Source organism: Medicago sativa, chromosome 6, assembly GCF_051527215.1.
Source record: "Medicago sativa cultivar Bolivia chromosome 6, Bolivia_mono, whole genome shotgun sequence".
In the NCBI taxonomy this organism is placed as follows: Eukaryota; Viridiplantae; Streptophyta; class Magnoliopsida; order Fabales; family Fabaceae; genus Medicago; species Medicago sativa.
Genome location: NC_140754.1, coordinates 4836807 through 4861510, shown reverse-complemented (window position 1 = coordinate 4861510; position 24704 = coordinate 4836807). Strand labels below are relative to the sequence as shown.

General features: G+C 32.3%; 2 protein-coding genes across 2 annotated transcripts; one reads left to right on the top strand and one right to left on the bottom strand.

The window, feature by feature from the left end:
* The first annotated feature begins 7013 nt into the window (after nucleotides 1-7013).
* Nucleotides 7014-14912, top strand: GMII (golgi alpha-mannosidase II). The gene is made up of 4 exons (XM_085719953.1): nucleotides 7014-7736; nucleotides 10218-10367; nucleotides 10803-10835; nucleotides 11776-14912. The coding sequence occupies exons 1-4, from the start codon at nucleotides 7203-7205 to the stop codon at nucleotides 14509-14511; spliced, it is 3453 nt and encodes a 1150-aa protein (XP_085576079.1). The 5' UTR covers nucleotides 7014-7202; the 3' UTR covers nucleotides 14512-14912.
* A 1684-nt stretch (nucleotides 14913-16596) lies between these two features.
* Nucleotides 16597-23359, bottom strand: LOC146912230 (uncharacterized). The gene is made up of 15 exons (XM_085719951.1): nucleotides 23016-23359; nucleotides 22827-22924; nucleotides 21055-21155; nucleotides 20865-20943; nucleotides 20700-20760; nucleotides 20571-20617; nucleotides 19810-19902; nucleotides 19559-19649; nucleotides 19305-19353; nucleotides 18138-18254; nucleotides 17899-18046; nucleotides 17689-17781; nucleotides 17541-17609; nucleotides 17339-17381; nucleotides 16597-16962 (listed from the first exon to the last, which is right to left on the bottom strand). The coding sequence occupies exons 1-15, from the start codon at nucleotides 23068-23070 to the stop codon at nucleotides 16862-16864; spliced, it is 1245 nt and encodes a 414-aa protein (XP_085576077.1). The 5' UTR covers nucleotides 23071-23359; the 3' UTR covers nucleotides 16597-16861.
* Between the last annotated feature and the right edge of the window lie 1345 nt (nucleotides 23360-24704).

The window sequence follows — 24704 nt, the reverse complement described above, 5'->3', positions numbered from 1 at the left end:
TTGAAAAAAGATAAATAAAATTATTTTTAAATATGCTACAATATCATTAAAATAATTTTGAAAATATTTAGTCAAATCTTAATTTAAATGAAAAAAAAAAGAGAAACATCACACATTAATAAATTAATATTTACATTAATTGCGCCAATGTACATATTATTATCCTAATTATTTAATATACTTGAAGTGTTAGCTCATTGGTAGCATTTTTTTTTGTAGGGTGTCAAACTCAACCTTGTAGTTTCAAGGTTTGAGTTCAAATTCCCTCAGAAACAATGAAAATATGTCATTAGTGACCCTCTTTCCAAATTTTATAAAATAAAATAAAATAAGGGGTGACATCTAAGACGTGTTAGTCCAATGATAAGGAAAGTGACAATGAAAAGTGAAAAAATTATTATTTTTTAAGTCCTCCTAAAACTCTTTAAAATAATATTTTAATAACAAAATAAGTTAATTTAAATATTTTTATATATTTTATTGGATTTTCATAAGTTTTGAGGCTATAAACCAATAAATAACAACTAGATACTAGTCTTTTTTTGGTGATGGCCGGAGTTTGAACCCCAGACCTTGCATATATTATGTTTTGTCCATACCAACTGAGCTAAGCTCACGAGAACAACTAGATATTAGTCTACCAATATTATAATAGTACTTAAAATATTTTGCTTTTAGAAAATAATGTAATATTTTATTATATCTCTGATCATATATTTTCATTAATATTGATAATATGACTCCTATTGTAGTGAGATATTTACTATTTTAGTGGGATTTAATTTTTGTATTTAAAATTTATAATAATATTATTAAAAGATAAATTAGTAAATAAAAGAGTTTAAATGAAGAATAAAATAGGCAATAAAAAAGTCAAACTAAACTCATACATTTTCTTTATATATAGTACAAATTAATGTATTATTCTACATACATACATACATACATATATATATATATATATATATATATATATATATATATATATAGTACAAATTAATGTATTATTCTACATACATACATACATACATACATACATACATACATACATACATATATATATAGGTTTTTTTTTGTGGTAGCCGGGGTTCAAACCCCGGACCTTGCATATATTATGTGGTGTCTCTACCAACTGAGCTAAACTCACGAGGACATAGGTTCCTGTTTAAAGTTAAGCAAACAGTCAAATGTATTTGATATAAAAGTTAGACTAAATACAGTTGCTTATAATATATAATATTTTTATACTATTATATTATATAATTGTTTTACCCAAATAAATGTATACTATCTTTTCAAAAACAAAAGTAAGTATATACTATATTAAATGTCAAAATGAAAACTAACACAATGATATCATTAATATATATATATATATATATATATATATATATATATATATATATATATATATGTGTGTGTGTGTGTGTGTGTGTGTGTGTGTGTGTGTGTGTGTGTGTGTGATTGTGTGTCTCTGTGTATGTATGTCTCTTGTCATAACAAAAATATTTTATTGAGTGTGTTTGATTTGCTAAAAACAAGTAGTAAGAGATTGATAAAACAACAATTTTTGTCCTTCACTAAGGGTCACTTTGATTCAACGGAGGAGGGATATTTCACTAAGGATTGTAATTTTCTCCTCTTAAAAAATTGCTTTATTTCCCTTTTCCCTCTTAAAAAATTGAATTAAACCAACTTAATTAGAACATCCCTTTCAAAAACTCCCAACCAAACATACTCTAAATTATGAGTTAACTTTTTGTTTAGAGTATAGAATATCAAGAATACCGATTTTTTATTTATTTTAGTTTTCAATATAAAAAATATTATATCTTGTACTATGTTGTTTATTACTTATTTTGTTTTTTTGTTTTGTTTTCAGAAAATTACATTTTTTTAAGGGAAGAAAGGGAATCAAACACATCCTATACATTTAATATATAATATTATATCATCATTAAATGTTATAGTATAATAGATACAAATAGGTGCATATAATAGTATTTTTTTGAAAAGGGGTATATAACTATATATAATAGTATTTTGTTCTATGCATTTAATACATGATATTATTATATTATTATATCATAGTTTTACATAAAATCACATTTAATTTTACGTTACATTAAATAAAATATCATATATCTATTAAAAAATAAAAATAACGATGAAAATTTAGAGATAAAAAATTGTGGAGTATTTTTCATTAAGTATTAGAGATGTAAAATTTGATGACCAATTATATTCTTACTTTCTTTAATTTTCACTAAAAAAATCAACTTTTTATTTAGTGAAAATTGAAGAAAAGAAAAATATAATTGATCATCAAATTTTACGTCTCTAATACTTAATGAAAAATACACACAATTTTTTTATGTCTAAATTTTCATCGTTATTTTTATTTTTTTAGTAGATATGTGATATTTGATGTAATGTAATGTAAACTTACATACATGTGTGATTTTATGTAAAATTATGATATAATAATATTATAGTATCAAATGCATACAACAAAATACTATTATATGTACCTATTTGTATTTATTGTGCTATTACATTTAATGATGATTTAATATTATATATTAAATGTATAGGATGTGTTTGATTCACAAAACACTTTGTACTTTCCTCCCTTAAAAAAATGTAATTTCCTCAAAACAAAACAAAAAAAACAAAATAAGTACTAAACAAAATAGTACAAGATATAATATTTTTTATATTGAAAACTAAAAAAATATTTTGGTATTCTTGATAATCTATACTTTTAAAAAAAAAAAGTTGACTCAGAATTTAGAGTATGTTTGGTTGGTTTTTTTTTTGAAAGGGGGATTCTAATTAAGTTGGTTTAATTCAATTTTTTAAGAGCGAAATGGGAAATAATTCAGGTCAAAAAGACCAGAAAGACGGGAACAACAACAACAACAATATATAATATGTTTTTATTAATATCATTGGTAATATAATGACCATTTTTACAACTTTTTTAGAAGTGCTTTGAATCATATTTTTTGAGGTAACAAGATCAAGTTCATACTGCTAAATCGACACCTTTGTAAAATATAATAATAAAAATAATAAATATTTTTGATATTCTACTTACTTAATAATATACAGTAGTCACCGAAAAGTTTATTGAACCACCCTTATTAAAATACAATCCAATGAATTCAATGAGGGAAAAAAGGAATCCAAGTCAATAACATCTTTAGTCGCAAAGGAACTGTTCAAGGTGACCACTGACTTATATATGTCCCGTCTTGTTTCTAAGACACATTGGAAAGATATGACAACTGGGTCATATATGCCCAATGTCTTGTTCAATTCTAAGCCATAGTGGCAAGACGTTAGTATGAATTTTGTCATTGGCAAACCTAAGACTCAACAATAGAAAGGTTTCTTAATTCGATCTAATTAGAAGGCTAATGAGTAATGATGTTGTCTCGAAGACAAAGAAGAAAAACTTCACTCAAAAGACAAATTTCTTCCAACTCGGGGATAATGATAAAAGATGATTGAGAATATTTTGGAACTTTTCAGAAGTGAATAATATCATTGAAGTCTTAAGAATACTACTACATAATATTGATAACAACATTGATACATCTAGAATGTTCTAGCTAGATGTACTAGGGTATCCTTACTATCTCTATATAATTCTTGTACTAACATTACATGACTTTTAGGTATTTTTATTTTGTAGTGTAAAGAAGGTCGTTACCAAGTGTTTTGACATTTAGGGTGTGTTTGGTTGGGAAGAGAAGTTGTGAAGAGAGAAATAGGTAAGAGAGAGTTTAAGAAGAGAGAAATATATGAGAAATAGAGTAGATTTGATAGGTTGTTTGGTATAAGAGAGAGATAAAAGAAATAGAGAAGAGTGAGTGTTGACTATTTTGAAAAGTACCAAAATACCCTTAAGTAAAAAATCCTTCAATAAGAATTAATTTATTATTTTTTGGACCAAAAAAAAATTAATTCATATTTCTAGTAGTTTAATGATTAGATTTTTATTTTTTTTGTCAGGATGATTAGATTAATTTTAACAATTATAAATTAAAACTAACAACAATTAATATTATAATGAATGCTTATAAAAAATTAATATTATAATGAAATTATTTAATTTAATTTGTAGTATTAAAATAATTAATTAGATAAATTCACAAAACACTACCTCTTTATCCATTCTGATATCACCTCCCCACCTCCATATCCATATCAGTTTTTTTTTTACTCAACCTTCATATTAGTGTTTTTTTTAAGAGAGCCTCCATATCAGTTAACACAACAAAATCAACCCACCCAATATCATCGACCCTCCCTCAATTCACTCACTGATACTGTGATACATGGCACAAAACAGTCCTCAACCAATGAATTTGTTTTTTAGCCATTGTTGCCTTCTTTTCATAGTGTAACATGGTGGCTGGTTACGAAGCAAAGAAGGGTATAAAAGGAAAAAACAAAAGAGTAAAGCTTTCTCTCATCTTTCTCCTCAGTTCTGCGAAGAAAACGAAAAGCATGGGACCCACGTGAAATTGGCATCTCTTCTCTATTTCATCGATCTTCCAAACGGGAGAAGTTGGACTTCTCTTCCCACTTTCTCTCTTCGATCACTCTCTCGTCCTTATTTCTCGCATACCAAACAAAGTGTTAAGCATTCAAGCAATAACAAGTTTTTTGAGTAAAAATTAGAGAATTTCTCTATTTCTCTACCTTTCCTTTTGTCCCTAAGAAAAATGCTTAATTGATCAACCTTTATACCTTTCCCAATCTTAACATACTAATCGATTAGTTCATTAAACCTAATTGATTATTTAAGTAAAAATAGAAACAACGTTTCACATGATATAAAAAAATTATCATCATCGTCGACTATGACTATTTATAGGGACTTATGTTATGAATAAGGTGAAAAGAGTTAAATATTACCTAGGGGTAGATCCATTTTGATAAGGGATATAAGGAATCACCATTGGAATAAACTAATTGGTTGCCAAACAATTGCATCCTAACAGCTAGTTTTGCAATGATCACACACAAGCACCGTCATTAATTATCTTGGGTCACATTATCTCCTAATTACATGAACCAATTAAAGTGACTTGTGTAGCCAATTGTTTAAACCCAAAAATATTCTAAGTTAATAGTGGTAAACATAATTGAAGGTAGTTAAAATAATGGTTGGTAGAATTACGTTTAACATTTATGTATATAAATACTCTTTGTGAGTATCGTCTTAGACACATCTCCATCAATTCAGGAATGCATTTGCTCACAATTTATCAACTCGCTAACATAACAATCTTTGGAGTAGTTAACAAATTCACAACTTAGAGACATAGTTCTTTCATTGACGTCACCATTTCAAGCAAAGTGAATTAACGTAAATAGCTATCAGTAAAATCTTTGTCTATTTCCCAATTCAACGACAATACAAGATATTTCCACCAGTTCCATATGACTCAATGTCAAACCACAACCATTAGCTCATCATCAAGTTTTATGTGATACATCTCCATATCATCATCCAACTATTTCCCCAAATTGCAATTTTTTCTTCGTTAATTTAAATTTCATCATTCACAAAAAAAAAAGTAAATTCAATTCCATTTATAGCAAAATCCTTCCCATTTTCTTTAACTTTATCTCCGTATTAATAATTCCTCCAAATTTCAATTTTCTTCATTATTTTCAATTCAATTTCTCATGGCATGATTACAAATACTTTAACTGTATATATTCCATTACGTATACAAATTACTTCTGAAGAGCAACAAGTGATTTGAATTGGAGGAACAATATAATATTGATGCTCATACAAAACCAGGAAGTGGTATGCCTCTAAAGGACCAGTTGAAGAAGTTCCTGCTGAGAACAATGATTATAATAGAAGACTGCCCTATTGTCCAAATTTCAGCGTGAAACCATTTTGATCCCTTGTGTTTTCTTTAATGGTGTGACCATGAAACTGACGTGAAAAAACAATATTAAAGGTGCATTAACGGTGTTAAAAGAGAAGGGAAGTGCTAATCTATTTTATGAAAACTTAAGGGAGGTTGTTGTAAGTTTTAAAAATAGAGGGGGGTGTTAATGTCATTTCAATAGATCTCAAGGTAGGTGAGGGAGGTTGTTGTAAGTTTTAAAAATAGAGGGGGTGTCAATGTCATTTCAATAGATCTCAATGTAGGTGGCTGTAATTTGCCCTACCATAATTGATATATATATATATATATATATATATATATATATATATATATATATTAAAGAAAAATAACTGATACTTATTATTTAAAAAAAAAATTAAATTAACCAATTCAATCTAAGACACACTTAATCAAATCATAAACTACATGCTTTTGTTTTTGGGTTAGTAGACATAGTGGCGTACACTATCTAAAAACTCACATACGCAAAGAGAAGATCAAATTATATATACAAAGGGAAAATCCCGGTTCGAACTTGGTAATGTGAGCTCAAACTCATATATTGAGATCCACTCATTCACACGGTTCGTAAAAGATGCATTAACATAGAGACTATATTGCTAACCAGTGCCCTCAGGGCAATGATTAAGGAATCAACAAATATAAATTTTGTCTTAGAAATATAAGATATTATTTTTGTTCAATTAATGATTATACAACTTTTTCATAAAGACTTACTTGTTTTGAATGTTTAACCAATACCCTTGGAACACTACTTAACATTCTCCTTTTTTTTTTCCCTAAAAAAAAAAAACATTCTCCTTTTTAAAATATTAAAATTCGAACCACCCGATCTCAATCCAACAACTCTGAAATTTGCTGACTACGTGAATGCGAACTTTTCCACACTAAATTGACAATTTTCACTCAAAATGCAAACCCTTAAAAATGTCACTAAAAATAAAACCCTAATTTATGCAATATGTAAGAAAAATCACTTTTGTCCATAGTGCATACTTTTCTAATGTCTTGTGGAAAAAATGAACAAAGTTTTCTCTTCACTACACATAACCCTCTCACTGACTATCACACTACATTGACATTTCCAACGCCAAACAAAATATCATCAAAACTTGATTTTTAAGCAAAATCCCTAAATGGGGTTTCTTCAATTCTCTTCCTTCACCATAGATCCATAAAAATCACTTTTTTCATCTAAATTTTGTAGTAACACAGAAAAAAAGCACTTATTTTCATCACCATAGAACCCTAAAAATCATGGCTTTTTCATCAAGACGTGGAGGAAACTGGGCACAATCGATTCTACCATCATCAAATCCAAAATCAAAGCAACCCAGAAAATCAAAACGAAGAACACTACTGAAAGATTTCATCTTTTCAAATTTCTTCATAATTGGACTAATAATCTCTCTATTATTTTTTCTGATTGTTCTTCTCAGATTTGGTGTGCCAAAACCAATCACAAGTCATTTCAGAACTCGTTCATCACGTTTCAGAAAACCAAAGAAATTATCACTTAATGGTAGTAGTACAATTTTTGGTGGTTTTGCTAGTGTTGATTTGACTACAAAGGGTTTGTATGATAAGATTGAGTTTTTGGATGTTGATGGTGGTGCTTGGAAACAAGGGTGGAGTGTTAGTTATAGAGGTGATGAATGGGATAATGAGAAGTTGAAGGTTTTTGTTGTTCCTCATTCTCATAATGATCCTGGTTGGAAACTTACTGTTGAGGAGTATTATGATAGACAATCTAGACATATTCTTGATACTATTGTTGAAACCCTTAGTAAGGTGAAATTTTTGTTTCTTTCCTTTTTTTGGGTTTTGGAGATTTTCATGTTTATGTTTGTTGTTATTGTTGTTTGTTCTTGAAGCACTGACACGTAGACATTGGTAATAATTTGAGTGTAACCGCGTGGAGCTTTTTATGTTGTTGTTTGTTATACGATACACGAAACTGACATGTAGACATTGGTAATAATTTAAGAAAATGGAAGTAATTGAGTGTAACCATATGAGTTGTTGTTTGTGTCAATGTCAGACACTAGACATGTTTTCAATCTGAAGTGTTGGTGATACATGACGAGTACATGATAGCATGATTAAAAGCATAATGTTGAGGAATATTATGATAGGCAATCTAGACATATACTTGATACCATTGTTGAAACTCTTAGCAAGGTGGGATTTTGATTGGTTTTGTGTATTTTCTTTTCTGGGTTTTGGAGCTTTTTAATTTTGTTGTTGTTTGTTTTATGAAGCATTGACACAGACACTGACACGTATACATTGGTAATATTTTAAGAAAATGGAAGTAATTGAATGTAATCACATATGTCATGTTGGACACGAACATGACATCAACCTAAAGTGTTGGTGCCACATGAGTGCATGGCTTATTTGATTTAGTGGGTTTTGGAGCTTTTTATGTTGGTTGTTGTTGTTTGTTCTATGAAGCAGTGACACATTCACACACACACACACACACACACACACATTTAAGAAAATGGAAGTAATTGAATGTAACCACATGTGTTGGTGTCGTGTTTTGTGGACACACAATTCGTGGCTGGTTTGGTTTTTTATGACTTTAGGAAATTATGACACGGTTTTGTGGATAAGTTTACATACACATATCACATAACTTGAGTCAACCAAGCGTCATACTTGATTAATCACTGAGCTACCTATGATTAACTAGTTAGCTGTTTATACGTAATACAAATGATTGTCACAAACCCTGTGTTACTTATTGAGGGAATGGATAAGATAGTGAGAAGTTGAATGTTTTTGTTGTTCCGCATTCTCATAATGATGCTGGCTGGAAACTTACCGTTGAGGAAAATTATGATAGACAGTCTAGACATATACTTGATACTATTGTTGAAACTCTTAACAAGGTGAAAATTTGATTTTGTTTCTTTCCTTTTATATGGGTTTTGGAGCTTTTTATGTTTGTTCTATGAAAAACTGACGCAGTCACGTAGATAATGGTAATAATTTAAGATACCAAAAGTAATTGAGTGTAACCACATGAGTTTTCGAGCTTTTTATGTTTGTTGTTGTTGTTTGTTTGTTTTATGAAGCACTGACATGACATGTTGAGACATTGGTAATAATTTATGACACTGGAAGTAATTGAGTTTAACCACATGGGTTTTGGAGATTTTTGTCTGTTGTTGTTTGTTTTATGAAGTACTGACACACACCGGCACTGACACGTAGACATCAGTAATAATTTAAGAAAATGTGTCAGTGTCTGACACTGGATGTGTTTTCAATCTGAAGTGTTGGTGTTACATGAGTACATGACTTGCTGTTGCTGTTGCTGTTGCTGTTGTGGTTTGTTCTATGAAGCACTGATACAAACATGACACTAACCTTGGCATATAGACATTGGTAATAATTTATGAAAATGGATGCAATTGAATGTAACCACACGTTTGGTGTCGGAAACCAGATATGTCTTCAATCTGAAGTGTCTGAGTGTTACACGAGTACATGGCTTGTTTGTTTTATGACACGACAGTGATTCATAGAGGTTGATAATAATTTAAGAAAATGAAAGTAATTTAGTTGAACTACATGAGTTGTTGCAGCGTCAGTGTCGGACATGAGACACATTTTCAATTTGAAGTGTTGGTGATACACGAGTACATGGCTTGTCGTTGAGTTTACTTACGCACATCACATAATTTAAGTTGACCAAACATCATAATTAATCAATGATCTACCTTTTTTTTTTCTTCTTCCAGTAATCAGTGATCTACCTATAATTAACTAGTTAGCTATTCATACTTAATACACATAATTTTCACAAAACTGTGTTAACTATAGGCAAGTTATTGGTTAAATAAGTTTGATTAATTTGAAGGTAAGGGAACCAATGAAGTGAAGAGTGTGTGTGTGTATTTAGCATTACTTTATTTTTTGTTAATAAGTTGGAGTGTATTAGTAAATTTATGTTGCTGCCTTGCTGGCTTGTGAGATGTATAAGTGGAAAATGGTTGCAGTTATATGTTACAAAAGTTAACTCGTTGTTTCAAGCCACAAGATAGATAGGGGTATTGCCTGTGATAACAAAAGTAGTACATAACTACACATTAAAAGTAAATATTGTCTGTGTTCTCATTAATGTTATCATGTTTATATGTTAAATTATAAAAATATTTAAAAGCTCCACTAAAATACAGAAAATATTGATTTTGTCCAGTCACAAGTTTGCCGGGTAACTTGAATTATGGTTTTTGATTATCTGACTGTGATAATTAGGATCCTCGCCGGAAGTTCATATGGGAAGAGATGTCATACTTAGAGAGATGGTGGAGGGATACCACAGATGTCATGAAGGAAACATTCATCAATTTAGTGAAGAATGGGCAGCTTGAAATTGTTGGAGGTGGCTGGGTGATGAATGATGAGGTAATGTGATGTTGATATTACGACTCTTATCTCATTTTATGGCAATAGCTGTGTGTGTGTGTGTGTGTGTGTGTGTGTGTGTGTGTGTGTGTGTGTGTGTGTGTGTGTGTGTGTGTGTGTGTGTTCTATAACTCCAGATGTAGCTTCATTCTTGTTAAAGTGATGGAATTATCTTAACAATTATTTGGAGAAGTTTGGTTCTTGGATGCATTTTATCCTCATTATGTTACATTCGTTTTGAACTTTAAGCAGCTTCTAGTTTCTTCTCCTGTTAATGAAGTGCATGCTCAAGATACATGTCTGTGCCTCATGAATAATTTATTAGTATATTCTAAACACGAACCTCATCAAAGCTTTACTGTTAATAAAGCTGATTAGTGCTAAAGTCCCCAATTTATGTATGGAAATTTGAATCTTGTTTTCTCCTTGATGCAGGCCAATTCCCATTATTTTGCTATAATTGAACAGGTATGCTGAATCCTTTGTCTATCCTTCCAATTGTATATACCGTTTTTCATTTTTGTTTATTTTTGGCTGTTATGCGACAATATATTACGCCGATCATTATTTCACTTACAGAGAAAGTCTAATCATGTTTAGGTTTTCTTAATAGCTTGTATCAATATGCCTGATATTAGGTGGCATATTGATGAATTATGAATGCATTCATGTCCATGATTTCTTTGCCATTTAATAAAACTACTGAGGAGCACAATCTCTCTTTAAGGGCCTGTTTACTTCTGATGTTTTCAATTTCACTTAAACTAACATATAGAAGAGAATATAAATTCAATACTTCCTTCACCATTTTCTTTTACAAGTTTCAAAAACAAATATAGCATTTTCAGAAAATTTGAAAAATGTAAAAACACAAGTTTTTATTGTTTCCGAAAACGCATTCTCCGTAGCTTGTCTTCCATCTTCTATCTATCACAATTGTTTACTACATTAGACGTTCATCTCCTTGTTAGCAATTTAAAAATGGGTCTTGTTAACGAGTGCCCCCGGGGCACTCTTTAAGGATTCTAAAAGAAGAAATTATTTTATAATAAAGTCAAATGTTTCAATTCCCGATGCATTGATTACACATATTTTCATGATAAGTTACTATTTAAAGGCCTTAACCAGTGCCCCGGGGGCACTGGTTAACATTTCCCTTTAAAAATAAACACAATTTTAGAAAATAAAAGCTGAAAGTCTTTTTAGAAAGTAAGAGATCCTAAGTTTGTGTATGTGGTAGTGCACTCAGTAATAAATCATTAGAAGGGACAGTTGGCTTTCCATGTTTTAACCTCTCATCAGTGTCATGTCATATGATTTAATGTTCATATCAGATATTATCATTTTTGCACTTGAAACTTGTATTTTATTATGTGACGGTCTTAATCATTGCTCAATTGTGTATCAGATTGCAGAGGGCAACATGTGGTTGAACGACACCATTGGGTTTGTTCCAAGAAATAATTGGGCCATTGATCCATTCGGTTACTCATCTACCATGGCATATCTTCTTCGTCGTATGGGTTTTGACAACATGCTTATCCAGAGAACCCATTATGAGCTAAAGAAGGAACTTGCATGGCATAAGAATTTAGAATATGTATGGCGTCAAAGCTGGGATGCTGAAGAAACCACAGATATATTTGTCCATATGATGCCCTTTTATTCGTATGATATACCACATACGTGTGGTCCCGAGCCAGCTATTTGTTGTCAGTTTGACTTCGCACGCATGCAGGGTTTTGTTTATGAACAATGTCCGTGGGGACAATATCCTGTGGAGACTACTCAGGAAAATGTTCATGAAAGGGCACTTAAGTTACTTGATCAATACAAGAAAAAATCTACTTTGTACAGAACAAATACTCTTCTTGTTCCGCTTGGAGATGATTTTCGCTATATTAATGTTGAAGAAGCCGAAGCGCAGTTCAGAAATTACCAAATGTTGTTCGATTATATCAATTCAAACCCCAGTTTGAATACAGAGGCGAAGTTCGGTACTTTGGAAGACTACTTTACAGCGGTTCGGGATGAAGCTGAAAGAATAAATTACTCATCTCCTGGTGTAGTCGGATCTGGTCTAGTTGAAGGTTTTCCTTCCTTGTCTGGTGATTTTTTTACTTATGCTGATCGGCAACAAGATTACTGGAGTGGTTATTATGTTTCACGGCCATTCTTTAAGGCTGTTGACAGGGTACTGGAGCAGACACTTCGAGCGACAGAAATGATGGTAGCTCTAACAGTTGGTTGCTGTCGGAGAGCACATTGCGAGAAATTTGCAATGGCGTTTTCGTATAAGTTGACTGCTGCCAGAAGGAACTTGGCTCTTTTTCAGCATCACGATGGTGTAACTGGTACTGCAAAAGATCATGTGGTTATGGACTATGGAACTCGAATGCATACCTCATTACAAGACTTGCAAATTTTTATGTCGAAGGGAATCGAGGCACTTCTTGGAATCCGTTATGATAAATTGGATCAAAGTCCTTCTCAGTATGAACCTGCAATAGTGAGATCTAAATATGATGCTCAGCCAGTCCATAAAGTGATTAGTATTCGTGACGGTACTTACCAATCGGTTGTGTTTTATAATCCTTTGGAGCAAACCAGAGAAGAAGTTGTGATGGTTGTCGTCGACCGTCCTGACATTACTGTTGTTGACTCTAACATGAGCTGTGTTCAAAGCCAAATTTCTCCGGAGTTACGGTATCACAACAGCAAGATCTTTACTGGAAAGCATCGTGTTTACTGGAAAGTTTTGGTTCCTGCAATGGGGTTGGAAACATATTATATCTCCAATGGTTTTGTTGGTTGTGAAAAGGCTGAGCCTGCAAAGTTGAAACTTTTCTCCAAGGCTAGTTCGGTTACCTGTCCTTCGCCATATTCTTGTGGAAAAATTGAAGGTGATGTAGCTGAAATTGAGAATCAGCATCAAAAACTAACTTTCAATGTAAGATATGGTTTGTTGCAGAAGATAACCTTAAAGAATAGTTCGCCGAATATTGTCAATGAAGAAGTAGGTATGTATGCTAGTTCGGGTGGGGCATACTTGTTTAAGCCGAGTGGTGAAGCTCAGCCAATTATTGAAGGAGATGGACTTTTACTGATCTCAGAGGGCCCTTTGTTGCAGGAAGTATTCTCTTATCCAAAGACAGCTTGGGATAAATCGCCGATTTCTCATAGTACTCGAATATACAACAGCGAGGATGCAGTTCAAGGTTTGGTTGTTGAAAAGGAATATCATGTTGAGCTCATTGATCGTCATTTCAATGATAGGGAGTTGATAGTTAGATATAAAACTGATGTCGATAGCAAAAAGGTTTTTTATTCTGATTTAAATGGATTTCAGATGAGTCGAAGAGAAACTTATGATAAGATTCCTTTGCAAGGCAATTACTACCCTATGCCCTCTCTTGCATTCATACAAGCATCCAATGGTCGACGGTTTTCTGTCCATTCTCGGCAATCGTTGGGTGTGGCAAGCCTTCAAAATGGATGGCTAGAGATAATGCTTGACCGTCGATTGGTAAGAGATGACGGCCGTGGTTTAGGCCAAGGAGTGATGGATAACCGCGTAATGAATGTTGTCTTCCACTTAACCGTCGAATCCAATATTTCCACCACATCAAATCCGGTTTCGAGCTCTTACCCTCTCAACCCTTCCCTTTTATCTCACCGTGTTGGCTCTCATTTGAACTACCCATTGCATGCATTCATTTCCAAGAAGTCACAGGAATTGTCTGTGAAGCCACCGCCTCGAACGTTTTCTCCTCTCGCCACTCCCTTGCCATGTGATCTTCATATAGTCAACTTTAAGGTTCCAAAGCCGTTAAAGTTTTTGCAGCAACCACATGAAAGTTCTAGATTTGTTCTGATTTTGCACCGACGACATTATGATTCTTCGTACTGTCGGAAGGGAAGATCATCACAATGCACTAGACTAGCTAACAACCCCGTGAATCTGTTCAGCATGTTCAAGGATCTTACAGTCTCGAAAGTTAAAGCAACTTCATTGAATCTTCTCCATGAAGATCCTGAAATCATAGGGTTCACAGAACAGTTTGCTGATGTTGCACAAGAGGGGCATGTTTCCATATCTCCAATGGAAATACAAGCCTACCGATTGGAGTTGCGGCCGCAATAATAGATTTTGATGGCAGGGATGAATTATTCTTGGACTAATTTCTCATTTGAACCCTTGAGTTTAAGTTGGTGCAGGTAAAAGAATGTAATGAAACATCCATGCAAGAGGTTACCTTCGTCGAGGATTAGTTGCATGATATTTTGTAAGATCGCTGTTATAAAGACACGGATGAGACTCTATAGGTTTACGGTGCGGCTCCTTGTTTGTTTAGTCTGCTTTTGTAGCATTTTGATAATTTTTGTCTTTCTGAATTAGAGTTGAAAAAGAGTGTTGCTTTATTGGAAACTTATCTTGTATAACAAGTTTTCTTAGAGACTAGTGATACATTCATGTACATATTTAATACCTCTATTTTGTGCAAATTAAAGGAGTGTATTCTTCTTTGGTTGCGGCCTCAACAATTTGCATTCACAGTTATGAAAAATACATTTGCAAGACAACTAGATAGTACAGGTTTTAGTTTTTAAATATTCATGTGTCCTGTAACATTGAAAAGGATCAAAGGGCAATTAGGGAAAGATGAATCTTGGGTTTGTGTAGCTTGAACTTTTTGATTCAGTCAGAATTTCATTTCAAATAACGGTCATTCTGCTACACATTGTCGTGTTATCGCCTGCTTACCGAAGCAGCCATTCATGTGTCTGGCTTATAAACTCTGCTGGCTAGTGATTAGGATATTGGTATTGTATGTGGAGTTACCAAACTGGTTTCTTGTGGCAAAATAGTCTGAAGAGAAGGGTTCATTTATTTTTCATGCTATTCATATGAGTAGTTTTGAAAATTGGACCGGCCAGCTCAGTCTGATCTGGGAATCAGTTATATGTCCGGTTTACTTAAAAAACTGTCTTATATTAGAATTGGCCATAATAAAGACGCTTACTGTCTACCCTTGATTCAACACACTTCCATTGTAGTGTCCGAGTAGATACTTTAACTTTTTATATAACCAAAGCGATGAAAACCGGTCAAAACGACTTGTTAGAATCGGTTTAATTTGTAATTCTTTACTTTTTTAACCAAAAAGATATTGTATATTTACTATAGTTTTTTATGGTTTGGTAAACTTAAGGTATCTCCCGTGCACAACGGTAGAGAAAAGACTAATCCCCTTGAGGAAACTAAGATTCATTTAAGGAGCTTATCTCTTTCAACAAAATATTCACTATATTGTTTATAGAAAAATAAAGTTTAGAAAAGAGACTTTTTTATTTGACTTTTTTTATCTTATTAAACACAATGGTTTTATATCAAGTCAAAAATTATTTAACTATGAATAGTGTTTTCACCAATTCAGTATCTGGGTTCGATATTAAAAATATTTTGCATATAAGCAGTTTTGTAAGGAATCTAAAGTTTTTCAACCGAAAGCAAAGTCTCTTGTAACTTGTAAGCTTTATAATATAATAACAGGATTGAACTAAAATTTTACAAGTTCATATATTATAAGTTAAAAAAGGATCTATAAGTGTTGAGCATACTATTATGGAACTTGTGCTTTTGGAAAAAAAATTAGAGACTATGATTCAAGTTTGGATAAACTTTATAGAAATTAATTAATTAATTTCTTCAAAAAAAAAAAATTAATTAATTCTAAACAATTAAAAAATGATCTTGTAATGTCTATTGGTGTTCAAAAATAGTCATGATTGTTTAACTGCCTAAGTTGAGCAAGAAACAGTAATGTGTATTTTGTCCAAAAGTTTATTTTATCAATCAATTCAATGTCTTTAGAGTTGAATGAATAATTGATTGGTTAAGAAACCATTATAAGCCATGAAATGTCCAAAAGTTTATTCTATTGTTCAAGTGCAACCACTTAAATGAATTTAAAACAATTATATGCAACAAAATGAAAAAAAAATGAAAATAATTGGTTAAGAAATAAGCTATTTTCACAAACTTAATTGGTTGAGAAACAATATGGACTATCACAAGCCATGCTAGAGAGTTTGATAAAATAAATTGAAAATAGCTTATAGACACGTCATAAGTTGTTTCCAAGTTCTACAGTACAATCTCATAACAACTATGCCAGTAAATATACTCAAATAAGTCAATCCAAACAAACCTTAGGATTCATGACTATTTGATCCAATATAAGCATTGTATTGACTCAAAAGTTTGATTTACACTTAAATAATTGGTTTTATTGGTTCAGTTGTGAACATTAAACAAAATTAGAAGGATATGGAAAGAATACATTAGAAGTGAGTATATCCTTTTCCTTGGACTTGAACTTTAATTTATCACTCCTAGAAGAAATTAAATTCTACATAGAAATGAGAAAACCAATATGCTACAAGCGTCTTCTTTTGATGAGAAACCAGTAAAATTCTTATTTTTCTCATGATTATAAGATGATTTCATCTTGCACACTGACATTAAGAATCTTGTGAGGAAGAACAATGCTGTTGATCACCACTACCTCGTCTTCAACCGTCACAGCTTCACCTAAATTTATAGATAAGAAAAGAGGAACTAAGGTCAATACTGATATCAATGCAACTAGACATGAACTTTGAGAACTAGTAATAATGTGGAATAACAAAACAAACCGCGTTTGGAAAAACAGCTTAATTAAGCGCTTATAGCATGAGTTCTTATGGATAAGCTATTTCTATGTTGAACGATAAAATCAAGTCAAACTTGTTTTGTAAGCTACTATGGAGAGCTTACGGAAATAAGTTGAAAACAACTTATAGACATGTCATAAGTTGTTTCCATGAGCTCTCTCAAACAGTCTCACAAGTACTTATGCTAGTTTATAAGCTCAAATAAGTTAATCCAAACAGGCACAAAAGGCAGATAAGCATAGAAGAGGGTGTACCTAGAATGGTTATGCCAAGCTTTGCACTGTAATCACCATCAGCCTGAAACAATTAATTAAAATTGGTTAGCAACAGTAAGATTGAACGGTTAAAACCAATCACACGATTGACAAAATTTTTGACCAACAATTAAAATTGCAAACCTCATACTGATTTTGCAAACTTTTTATATCACTAGTTCATAAAATGTACTAAACTTGCCTGTACACGTGACCATCTTCCGAGGGACGACTTCCATCCAACAATGGAATTTATGATTACTGCATTTTCCTGTCAAGAAGAAAAACATATTTTGTTCATATATTTAAGAAGAGATTACATCACATATCTCAGGAATCCATTTCCATACCTTAATTTCAACATCGTCCAAGACGATACAACCGATTAACCTGACGCCAGCACCAACACGAACATTGGCTGAGATGGAAACATTTGGACCAATCTGTTTTCATGCCAAAATATTTAGATTCATATAACCAGAAAATTTGGTTTTCTATCCTATAACATTCAGTCTTTATAGGATATATATGAACTTTCGAAGATGGACGAATGGAACTACCTTTGCAGATGGATGAACTTTGGCAGATGGATGAATATATACATCACCAACAATTTTAGCATTCTTTTTACCATCTCCACTGGCCAAAAGATGCGGGGAAGTAAACCGAAATTGAGCAAGATACAACTCCGAGCATTTCAAAGACAGGCTATTCACGCAAAGCGTATATGGTAAGTAAAAATTCGATAACGGTCCAACATTAAAGCTTAAAGTAGTGTTAAGATACTATGTAATCTTACCCTGGAGTTTTAATTTGCTCCCAGAAATCATTTGTTTCATATGTATACAATTTCTTCTTTCCGGCTAGAGGTGATAGTATATCTTGATCCAGTCTTACAAAATCTTTAGGAAGAGTCCTGAAGGAAAAAATATCTACATTAGTCTTTTGAAGATAATGCAGTTTTCAAAGGGAGGGAAAAAGTCGAAATCAGAAATAAGCTGAAAACAGCTTATGAACATGGCATAGGATGTTTTCATAAGCTCTTTTAAACAGTTTTGCAAGTGCTTTTGCTAGTAGATAAACTCAAATTAGTTAATCCAAACAAGCCCAAAGTAGAATGTAGAGACTCATGTTTCAAACTCTAGAGTCTACGCGAACTCATGGATTATCCATAGACTTGACTTGTGAAGTTGTACGAGTATACGTATACAAAAATAATGTTTAAAACTTCTATCATAGTATCTAAACACAATATAATACTCTGTTCATGGTAAATATTCAACAATCAACTTAGACATAAAGAAAACCACTACAGCAAAAATATAAACTACAATCAGAATGGACTCGGATCAAACCAGATCGGACCAGAGATTTCAACTCATTTTACTTGGGTTCGTTTACCTCGTTGGCATGTTGGAATCATTGCAAAATTGTATCATTGGGTTGTTCATGATTTCTGGTTTGTGACTACTTCTAAACTAAGACATGGGGTTGAGACTCAATACAACATTGATGTGTGTGTATGAGTGTATGCTGAGTCTACCCAAGTTTACACAGAATAGATTTTGTAAGCAAAGTAGTGTTGTCAATTGCAGATTGCGGAAACTAGCGGTTTGTTCAAATTCTGCCATGCAACAGTGCTATAGCAGGGCAATAGCCGCTATTTGACAATATTTTGTGCTGAACAGCGTATCGCGGGACAATAGTAATTTGTTCAATTTCGACTATGCTGTAGCACTATAACGCCGGTATAGCCGCTATTTAACACTACTGAAGCAAAGTTAACTCGATTTCGACAACTAGAGTCATAAACTCGTACATTTTAAGGAGTTAACTCGAGAGTTTGACAGTCGTGTCCATGCACATTAGAACCAATATGTCAGGCACATGCATTCAGATATGCCTTTGAGAAAGCTGTCATGAATTTGCTAAAGAAATTTTTAAAAAAATGTGACATTTAATCAACCTTGTCGCAGACTGGAGAGCTTCAAAGCTGGAAAGTCGTCGTAGATTACCTGTGGTGCAGTCAATATAATCAAATCAGTTTTAAATGGTGCAAGTTTATTGTGAATAAAAAACAAAATAAGCAAAAGTATGTAAATTTTGTAGTTCATACGTATGAAAGTCATAGATACGTGAAAAAAAATATGTCATGTTGTATACATCAAACACAACTCTTTTATAATCAACATTTTTTAATTTTGATGGAAAGAGACAAACCTCTTCCTTCTCGGTTTATAGATACATCCTCGATGGCGGCAAAAATATCAGGTGTGAAAATGTATACACCGCAATTTATCAAATCACTAACCTGCATACTGTAAATTGTTATTCTTCTTCTCTAGGTATTGTCGACGGCAAAATATATAAAATATCAAACGAATCAAGCTCCAGCAATGAATATTTTTCTTTTAATTGTGAAGAAAATAATATAAAATTTGTAAACAGAAATAAACCAAACAGATACTCACAAATGTCTCAGGTTTCTCAGTATAATGCAGCAATTCATGAGTTTCTGGATCAGCAACCAACTCACCGAACTGGTTAGCAGATTCAGCTGAAACCTATACAGAACATCCACAACCCCATAAGGAGCATGAAAACATGGTTTTCCATCAATAAACTAGGATGCATCTATAAAGTGACATATAGTATCTGTCGGTGTTGTCAATCGCAGATCGCAGAAAATAGCAGTTTGTTCAAATTCCACTACACAATAATGCTATAGAGCTGTTATAGTCGCTGTTTGACAACATTTTGTACTAAATAGCATATCACAAAACAATAGCGGTTTTTTCAAATTCCACTACGCTATACTGCTATAGCCGCTATTTAACAACTCTAATATCTATCTATCTATCTATCTATCTATCTATCTATCTATCTATATATTTAAATGCACATATTATACAAAGATGCATCTCAATTTATACTGTCAGTATATATGGCCTGTTTGGATTGGCTTATTTGAGATTATCTACCGACATAAGCACTTGTAAGACTGTTTGGAGCACTTGTGGAAGCAGCTTATAATATGTCCATAAGCTGTTTTCAACTCATTTCCACAGGCTATCTAAAATAGCTTATGGAAATAGCTTATAACTTATACATATGAAAGCAGCTTGACTTTATTTTATCTTTGTTATTGAAATAGTTTATACATAAGCACTTAATATTAGCTTATCATTGCACACAATTGCACAAATATACCAAATTTTATTTATGCACCAACCTTGATCACTAACATTGTCCCCATCCCACCATATTTTATATGAGCATCTGCAAAAAGAAAAAGGAAATAGTTCAGTAGTGCTGTGAATTAGAAGAGCTACAGTCTGTAACTTAATAGCAACATACTTACCAAGCATGGATGATAGTGGAAAACTGCAGCATACATCACAATTTAGGAGAAAGATATGTGACTGCAAAATCAAAATTTAACCTATCAGTTAGAACATAGACACGTGGCATTCAAAAGTTAATCGACAACATAGTGAAAACCAATCAGAAAAGCAATGTTCCTAACTGGACTGTCTTCCATGATAATATCTCGGAAGTAGTAAAGGCCACCTGCTGATCCATGTGGTTTATCCTCCTTCAAATATCTACATTGATATTAGTAACACATTATGGTTAGGTCCAGAATTTAACAAAGCATGTAAACATACATTTTTACTATCATCATCATGAAAGCTTCATAGTATTATAGTAATCACCTTACAGGTAATTTCAGCTCATTTGAAATTGAAGAGACGTATAGAGCGAAATCTCGTTCCTCATGGAATCCAATAAGATATATTTGAGCTAAATTGGGTATCTGTATAAGACAAAACAAGCAAATATAAATACTTCTCTTCTCTGCATCAGTACCGAAGCTGAGAGATTTAATTTTAGACTAACGGAGACCACATAACATATACTAATGACAATAAAATCACAACCGTTCAAGTTTAATCGCTAAAAACTTTTTATTCATTTTTAACCTTTAAATTGAACAAAAAATGTGTGCTTTTAGCCATCATCATCAGGACCAAAAACACCAAGTTTTTGTATTTTGCAAACTAAAGTTGGACGTTTGTGATTTTAAAAAGATTAAAAGCATGTTTGGATTGACTTATTTGAGCTTAACAACTGGCATAAGCACTTGTGAGATTGTTTAAGAGAGCTTATGGAAACAACTTATGACATGCCCATAAACTATTTTCAACTTATTTCCCTAAGCTCTTCAAGATAGCTTATGAAAATAACTTATAGCTTATATGAGATCAGTTTATCGTGATTTTATAAAAACCAAGAGCCTGTTTGAATTGGCTGATTTGAGCTTTTCTTCAGACATAAGCATGTGTGAGACTGTTTGAAAGAGCTTATGGAAACAACTTATGACATATCCATAAGCTATTTTCAACTTATATCCATAAGTTCTCCAAGATAGTTTATGGAAACAACTTATATCTAATATAAAACCAGTTTAACTTTATATAATATAAACTCTTATGTGATAAGCACTTGTAGCATAAACGCTTGATAAAAGTGTTTTTTATGGGCCTCAATAAAGGTGTTTATCCAAACAGGGTTTAACTAACATATTCACCTGCTCTAGAAAAACACATCTAGGCCAATTTTTTTATTTTAATTACATTATTAATTATAATGTAAACTGTCAAGTATGCAAGTCAACATAGAAATTAAAGATCCCTTTTAGTTTTCTCAATGTAGGACCATTTTTTATTGGTTTATTTGAGTTTATCTACTGACATAAGTTTTGTGAAACTATTTGAGAGAGAACTTAAGAAAACAACTTATTACATTGTTTATAAGTTGTTTTCAGCTTATTTTCACAACTTCTCCAAGACAGCTTATGAAAACAGCTTAGCTTTATTTTATCTTTCGCTATAGAAATAGCTTATACATAAAGCGCTTATCACGATAAGCACTTGTGCTATAAGCTGCAAATAAGTTGTTCATCCAAACATGGCCATTTTTGATTGGTTTATTTGAACTTATCTACTAACATAAGTTTTGTGAGACCGTTTGGGAGAACTTCTGAAAACTTATGACATTGTTCATAACATGTTTTCAGCTTATTTTCACTAGTTCTCCAACATAACTTATACGAAAACAGTTACTCCCTCAGTCCCGGAATATCTGACCCATTTTCTAAACAAAAGTGTCCCAAAATAACTGAGTCATTTCAATTTTCAATACAACTTTCATCATTCCCAATACAATATAACACTAAATAATACTACTTTTATCATTCCCAATACAATATATTCCACTTTCCCCTTTATTTATACATTTTTCTTAATCTGTGTGAAATGAGCCAAGGGCTCAGATAAATTGGGACGGAGGGAGTAAACTCTATTATATCTTTTGCTGTAGAAATAGCTTTTACATAAGCACTTATCATGATAATCTGTTCATCCAAACAGGGACATAATCAAGAACATTATGAATGACAATTGAGGAGAAAAACAAAGAAACAAACCCTTTTACAAGCAGAAATAGGATGATGAACCATTGGTTGACCAGCCAAAGGAAAAAGGGGTTTTGGAGTATTGAATGAAAGTGGTCGAAATCTAGTTCCTGCAAATCAAACTCAACAAAAATAACCCAAAATTCCAAATACAAAAAAGATTATAAATTTAATCAGAAAAAAACCAAAGAAACCATATACCTTTGGTGGGTCCACCCACCATAATCACAGCAACAACTTTTTCTGAACTATCCATGAATAAAGTACAGATCTTTGAACTAAAAACTCAAACTTGACAACAATGTTTGATTGAATTGTAGTGTTTGAGATTCAACGAGGTTCTTTTTGGTTATATTAAGGTTTAGTGTTCCCAAAACAAAGGTTCATGTGATATTTTAAATCGTGTGTGCTTTTTGTAGGTTCATGTGATATTTTAAATCGTGTGTGCTTTTTGTGTCGTTCATGTTATATTAAGGTTTAAGATGCACGGTTGGTAGTGACAGCAACTAGATGAGATACCTGGTATATGCTCATTACATAAATCTAGTTATTAATTACCCGGGTCGTTATTATAAACCAATATTCTTTTTTCAGATTCATGAATAACGTGTAAGCGGTTCGGACAAAACGGATGAAACCGTAAAATCTAAACCGAACCAAACCGAAAAAAGTATTTGATCTTATTTGGTGTGATTCAAAATCGAACCGAACCAACATAAACCAGTTTGGTTTGGTTCTTCGTTTTGATTTTGAGATCCAATGAACCAAATCGATGCTAACTCACTCCCCTAACATTATCCACCACCACACACACTTATGATTAAGCTCAAAATTAAAGTCCAACATAAAATACTCCTTAATCCATCATCACATACGCTTTATTTCATTTCTACTAAAAAATAACACTAGCCGCCAACCACACCTAACCCATCGTTCCTCACCACCGCTGTGATCGTCCATCTCAGTTTGTTTTTCATGTTAATTATACATAGTTGTTTGAAAAACATAGAACATGGAAAACAAAGTTCCATGAAATATTTGAGTATTTTGTATGCATGAAATACAAATTTGTGAAAATATAATTTTTTTATTGTATTTTCAAACAAACCGATCAACCGAAACGATCCAAACCGAACCAACCGGTTAGTTTGGATTAGTTTCTTTTTTCAAAAACAGTAAAAATCGAACAAAACCGAACCAATGAATATTTCATTGATTTGGACATTTTTTTTGACCAAAAACCAATCTAAACCGAACCGTTACACCTATTGATGTATATGATCTATATGGATCGCTATTATAAACAAATATTCTTAATTTCTTTATTTCAGATTCATCGAATAACTGATGTACCTGATCTATAATATAGTTTAAATACATAATATAGACGAGATACATCGGTTACTCAAGAAATTTGAAAAATGGATATTTGTTTATAATATTGACGAGAGGAAGCATTAGTTAGAAACTATAATTTATCCGTTAACTTATCATTTATTTGTTATTTTTATCAAATAGAACTTTGGTACCTTTTTGAATGTTAACTCTCTTCTTGAGTGTTAACTCTTTGGTTGTCGGGGAAATGTCGCAGTATTCTGGAGTTCGTTCGAGATATGAATAAAACAAGGTTGGTAAAAAATTTGAGTTCTTTCGAGTGATTTGTTTTTAGATGAATTTTATTAATCACATGAGTTCAATCGTTAAATTTAAGATAGTAGTTTATGAATAAGGTTGAGGAATGGAGAGAGTGAAAAATAAAATAAATTTGTAATGAAAACCCACTTGGGTTGGCCTAGTGGTATTGACTTGGGACCTGAGAGTGTGCTCCTCCTCGAGGTCTCAAGTTCGATTCTCACCGGTGTCAATTTAGGTGGGTTAATTTATAGGTGG

What these genes read in the sequence shown, in the direction of transcription:
- GMII (XM_085719953.1), top strand. Translation starts at nt 7,203, where the DNA reads ATGGCTTTTTCATCAAGACGTGGAGGAAACTGGGCACAATCGATTCTA. An exon ending in TTGTTGAAACCCTTAGTAAG is followed by an intron (nt 7,737 to 10,217) that starts GTGAAATTTTTG and finishes TGTGATAATTAG; the next exon opens with GATCCTCGCCGGAAGTTCAT. An exon ending in GCTGGGTGATGAATGATGAG is followed by an intron (nt 10,368 to 10,802) that starts GTAATGTGATGT and finishes TCCTTGATGCAG; the next exon opens with GCCAATTCCCATTATTTTGC.
- LOC146912230 (XM_085719951.1), bottom strand. Translation starts at nt 23,070, where the DNA reads ATGGATAGTTCAGAAAAAGTTGTTGCTGTGATTATGGTGGGTGGACCC. An exon ending in CTGAGAAACCTGAGACATTT is followed by an intron (nt 19,650 to 19,809) that starts GTGAGTATCTGT and finishes TACAGTATGCAG; the next exon opens with GTTAGTGATTTGATAAATTG. An exon ending in TATAAACCGAGAAGGAAGAG is followed by an intron (nt 19,354 to 19,558) that starts GTTTGTCTCTTT and finishes ACTGCACCACAG; the next exon opens with GTAATCTACGACGACTTTCC.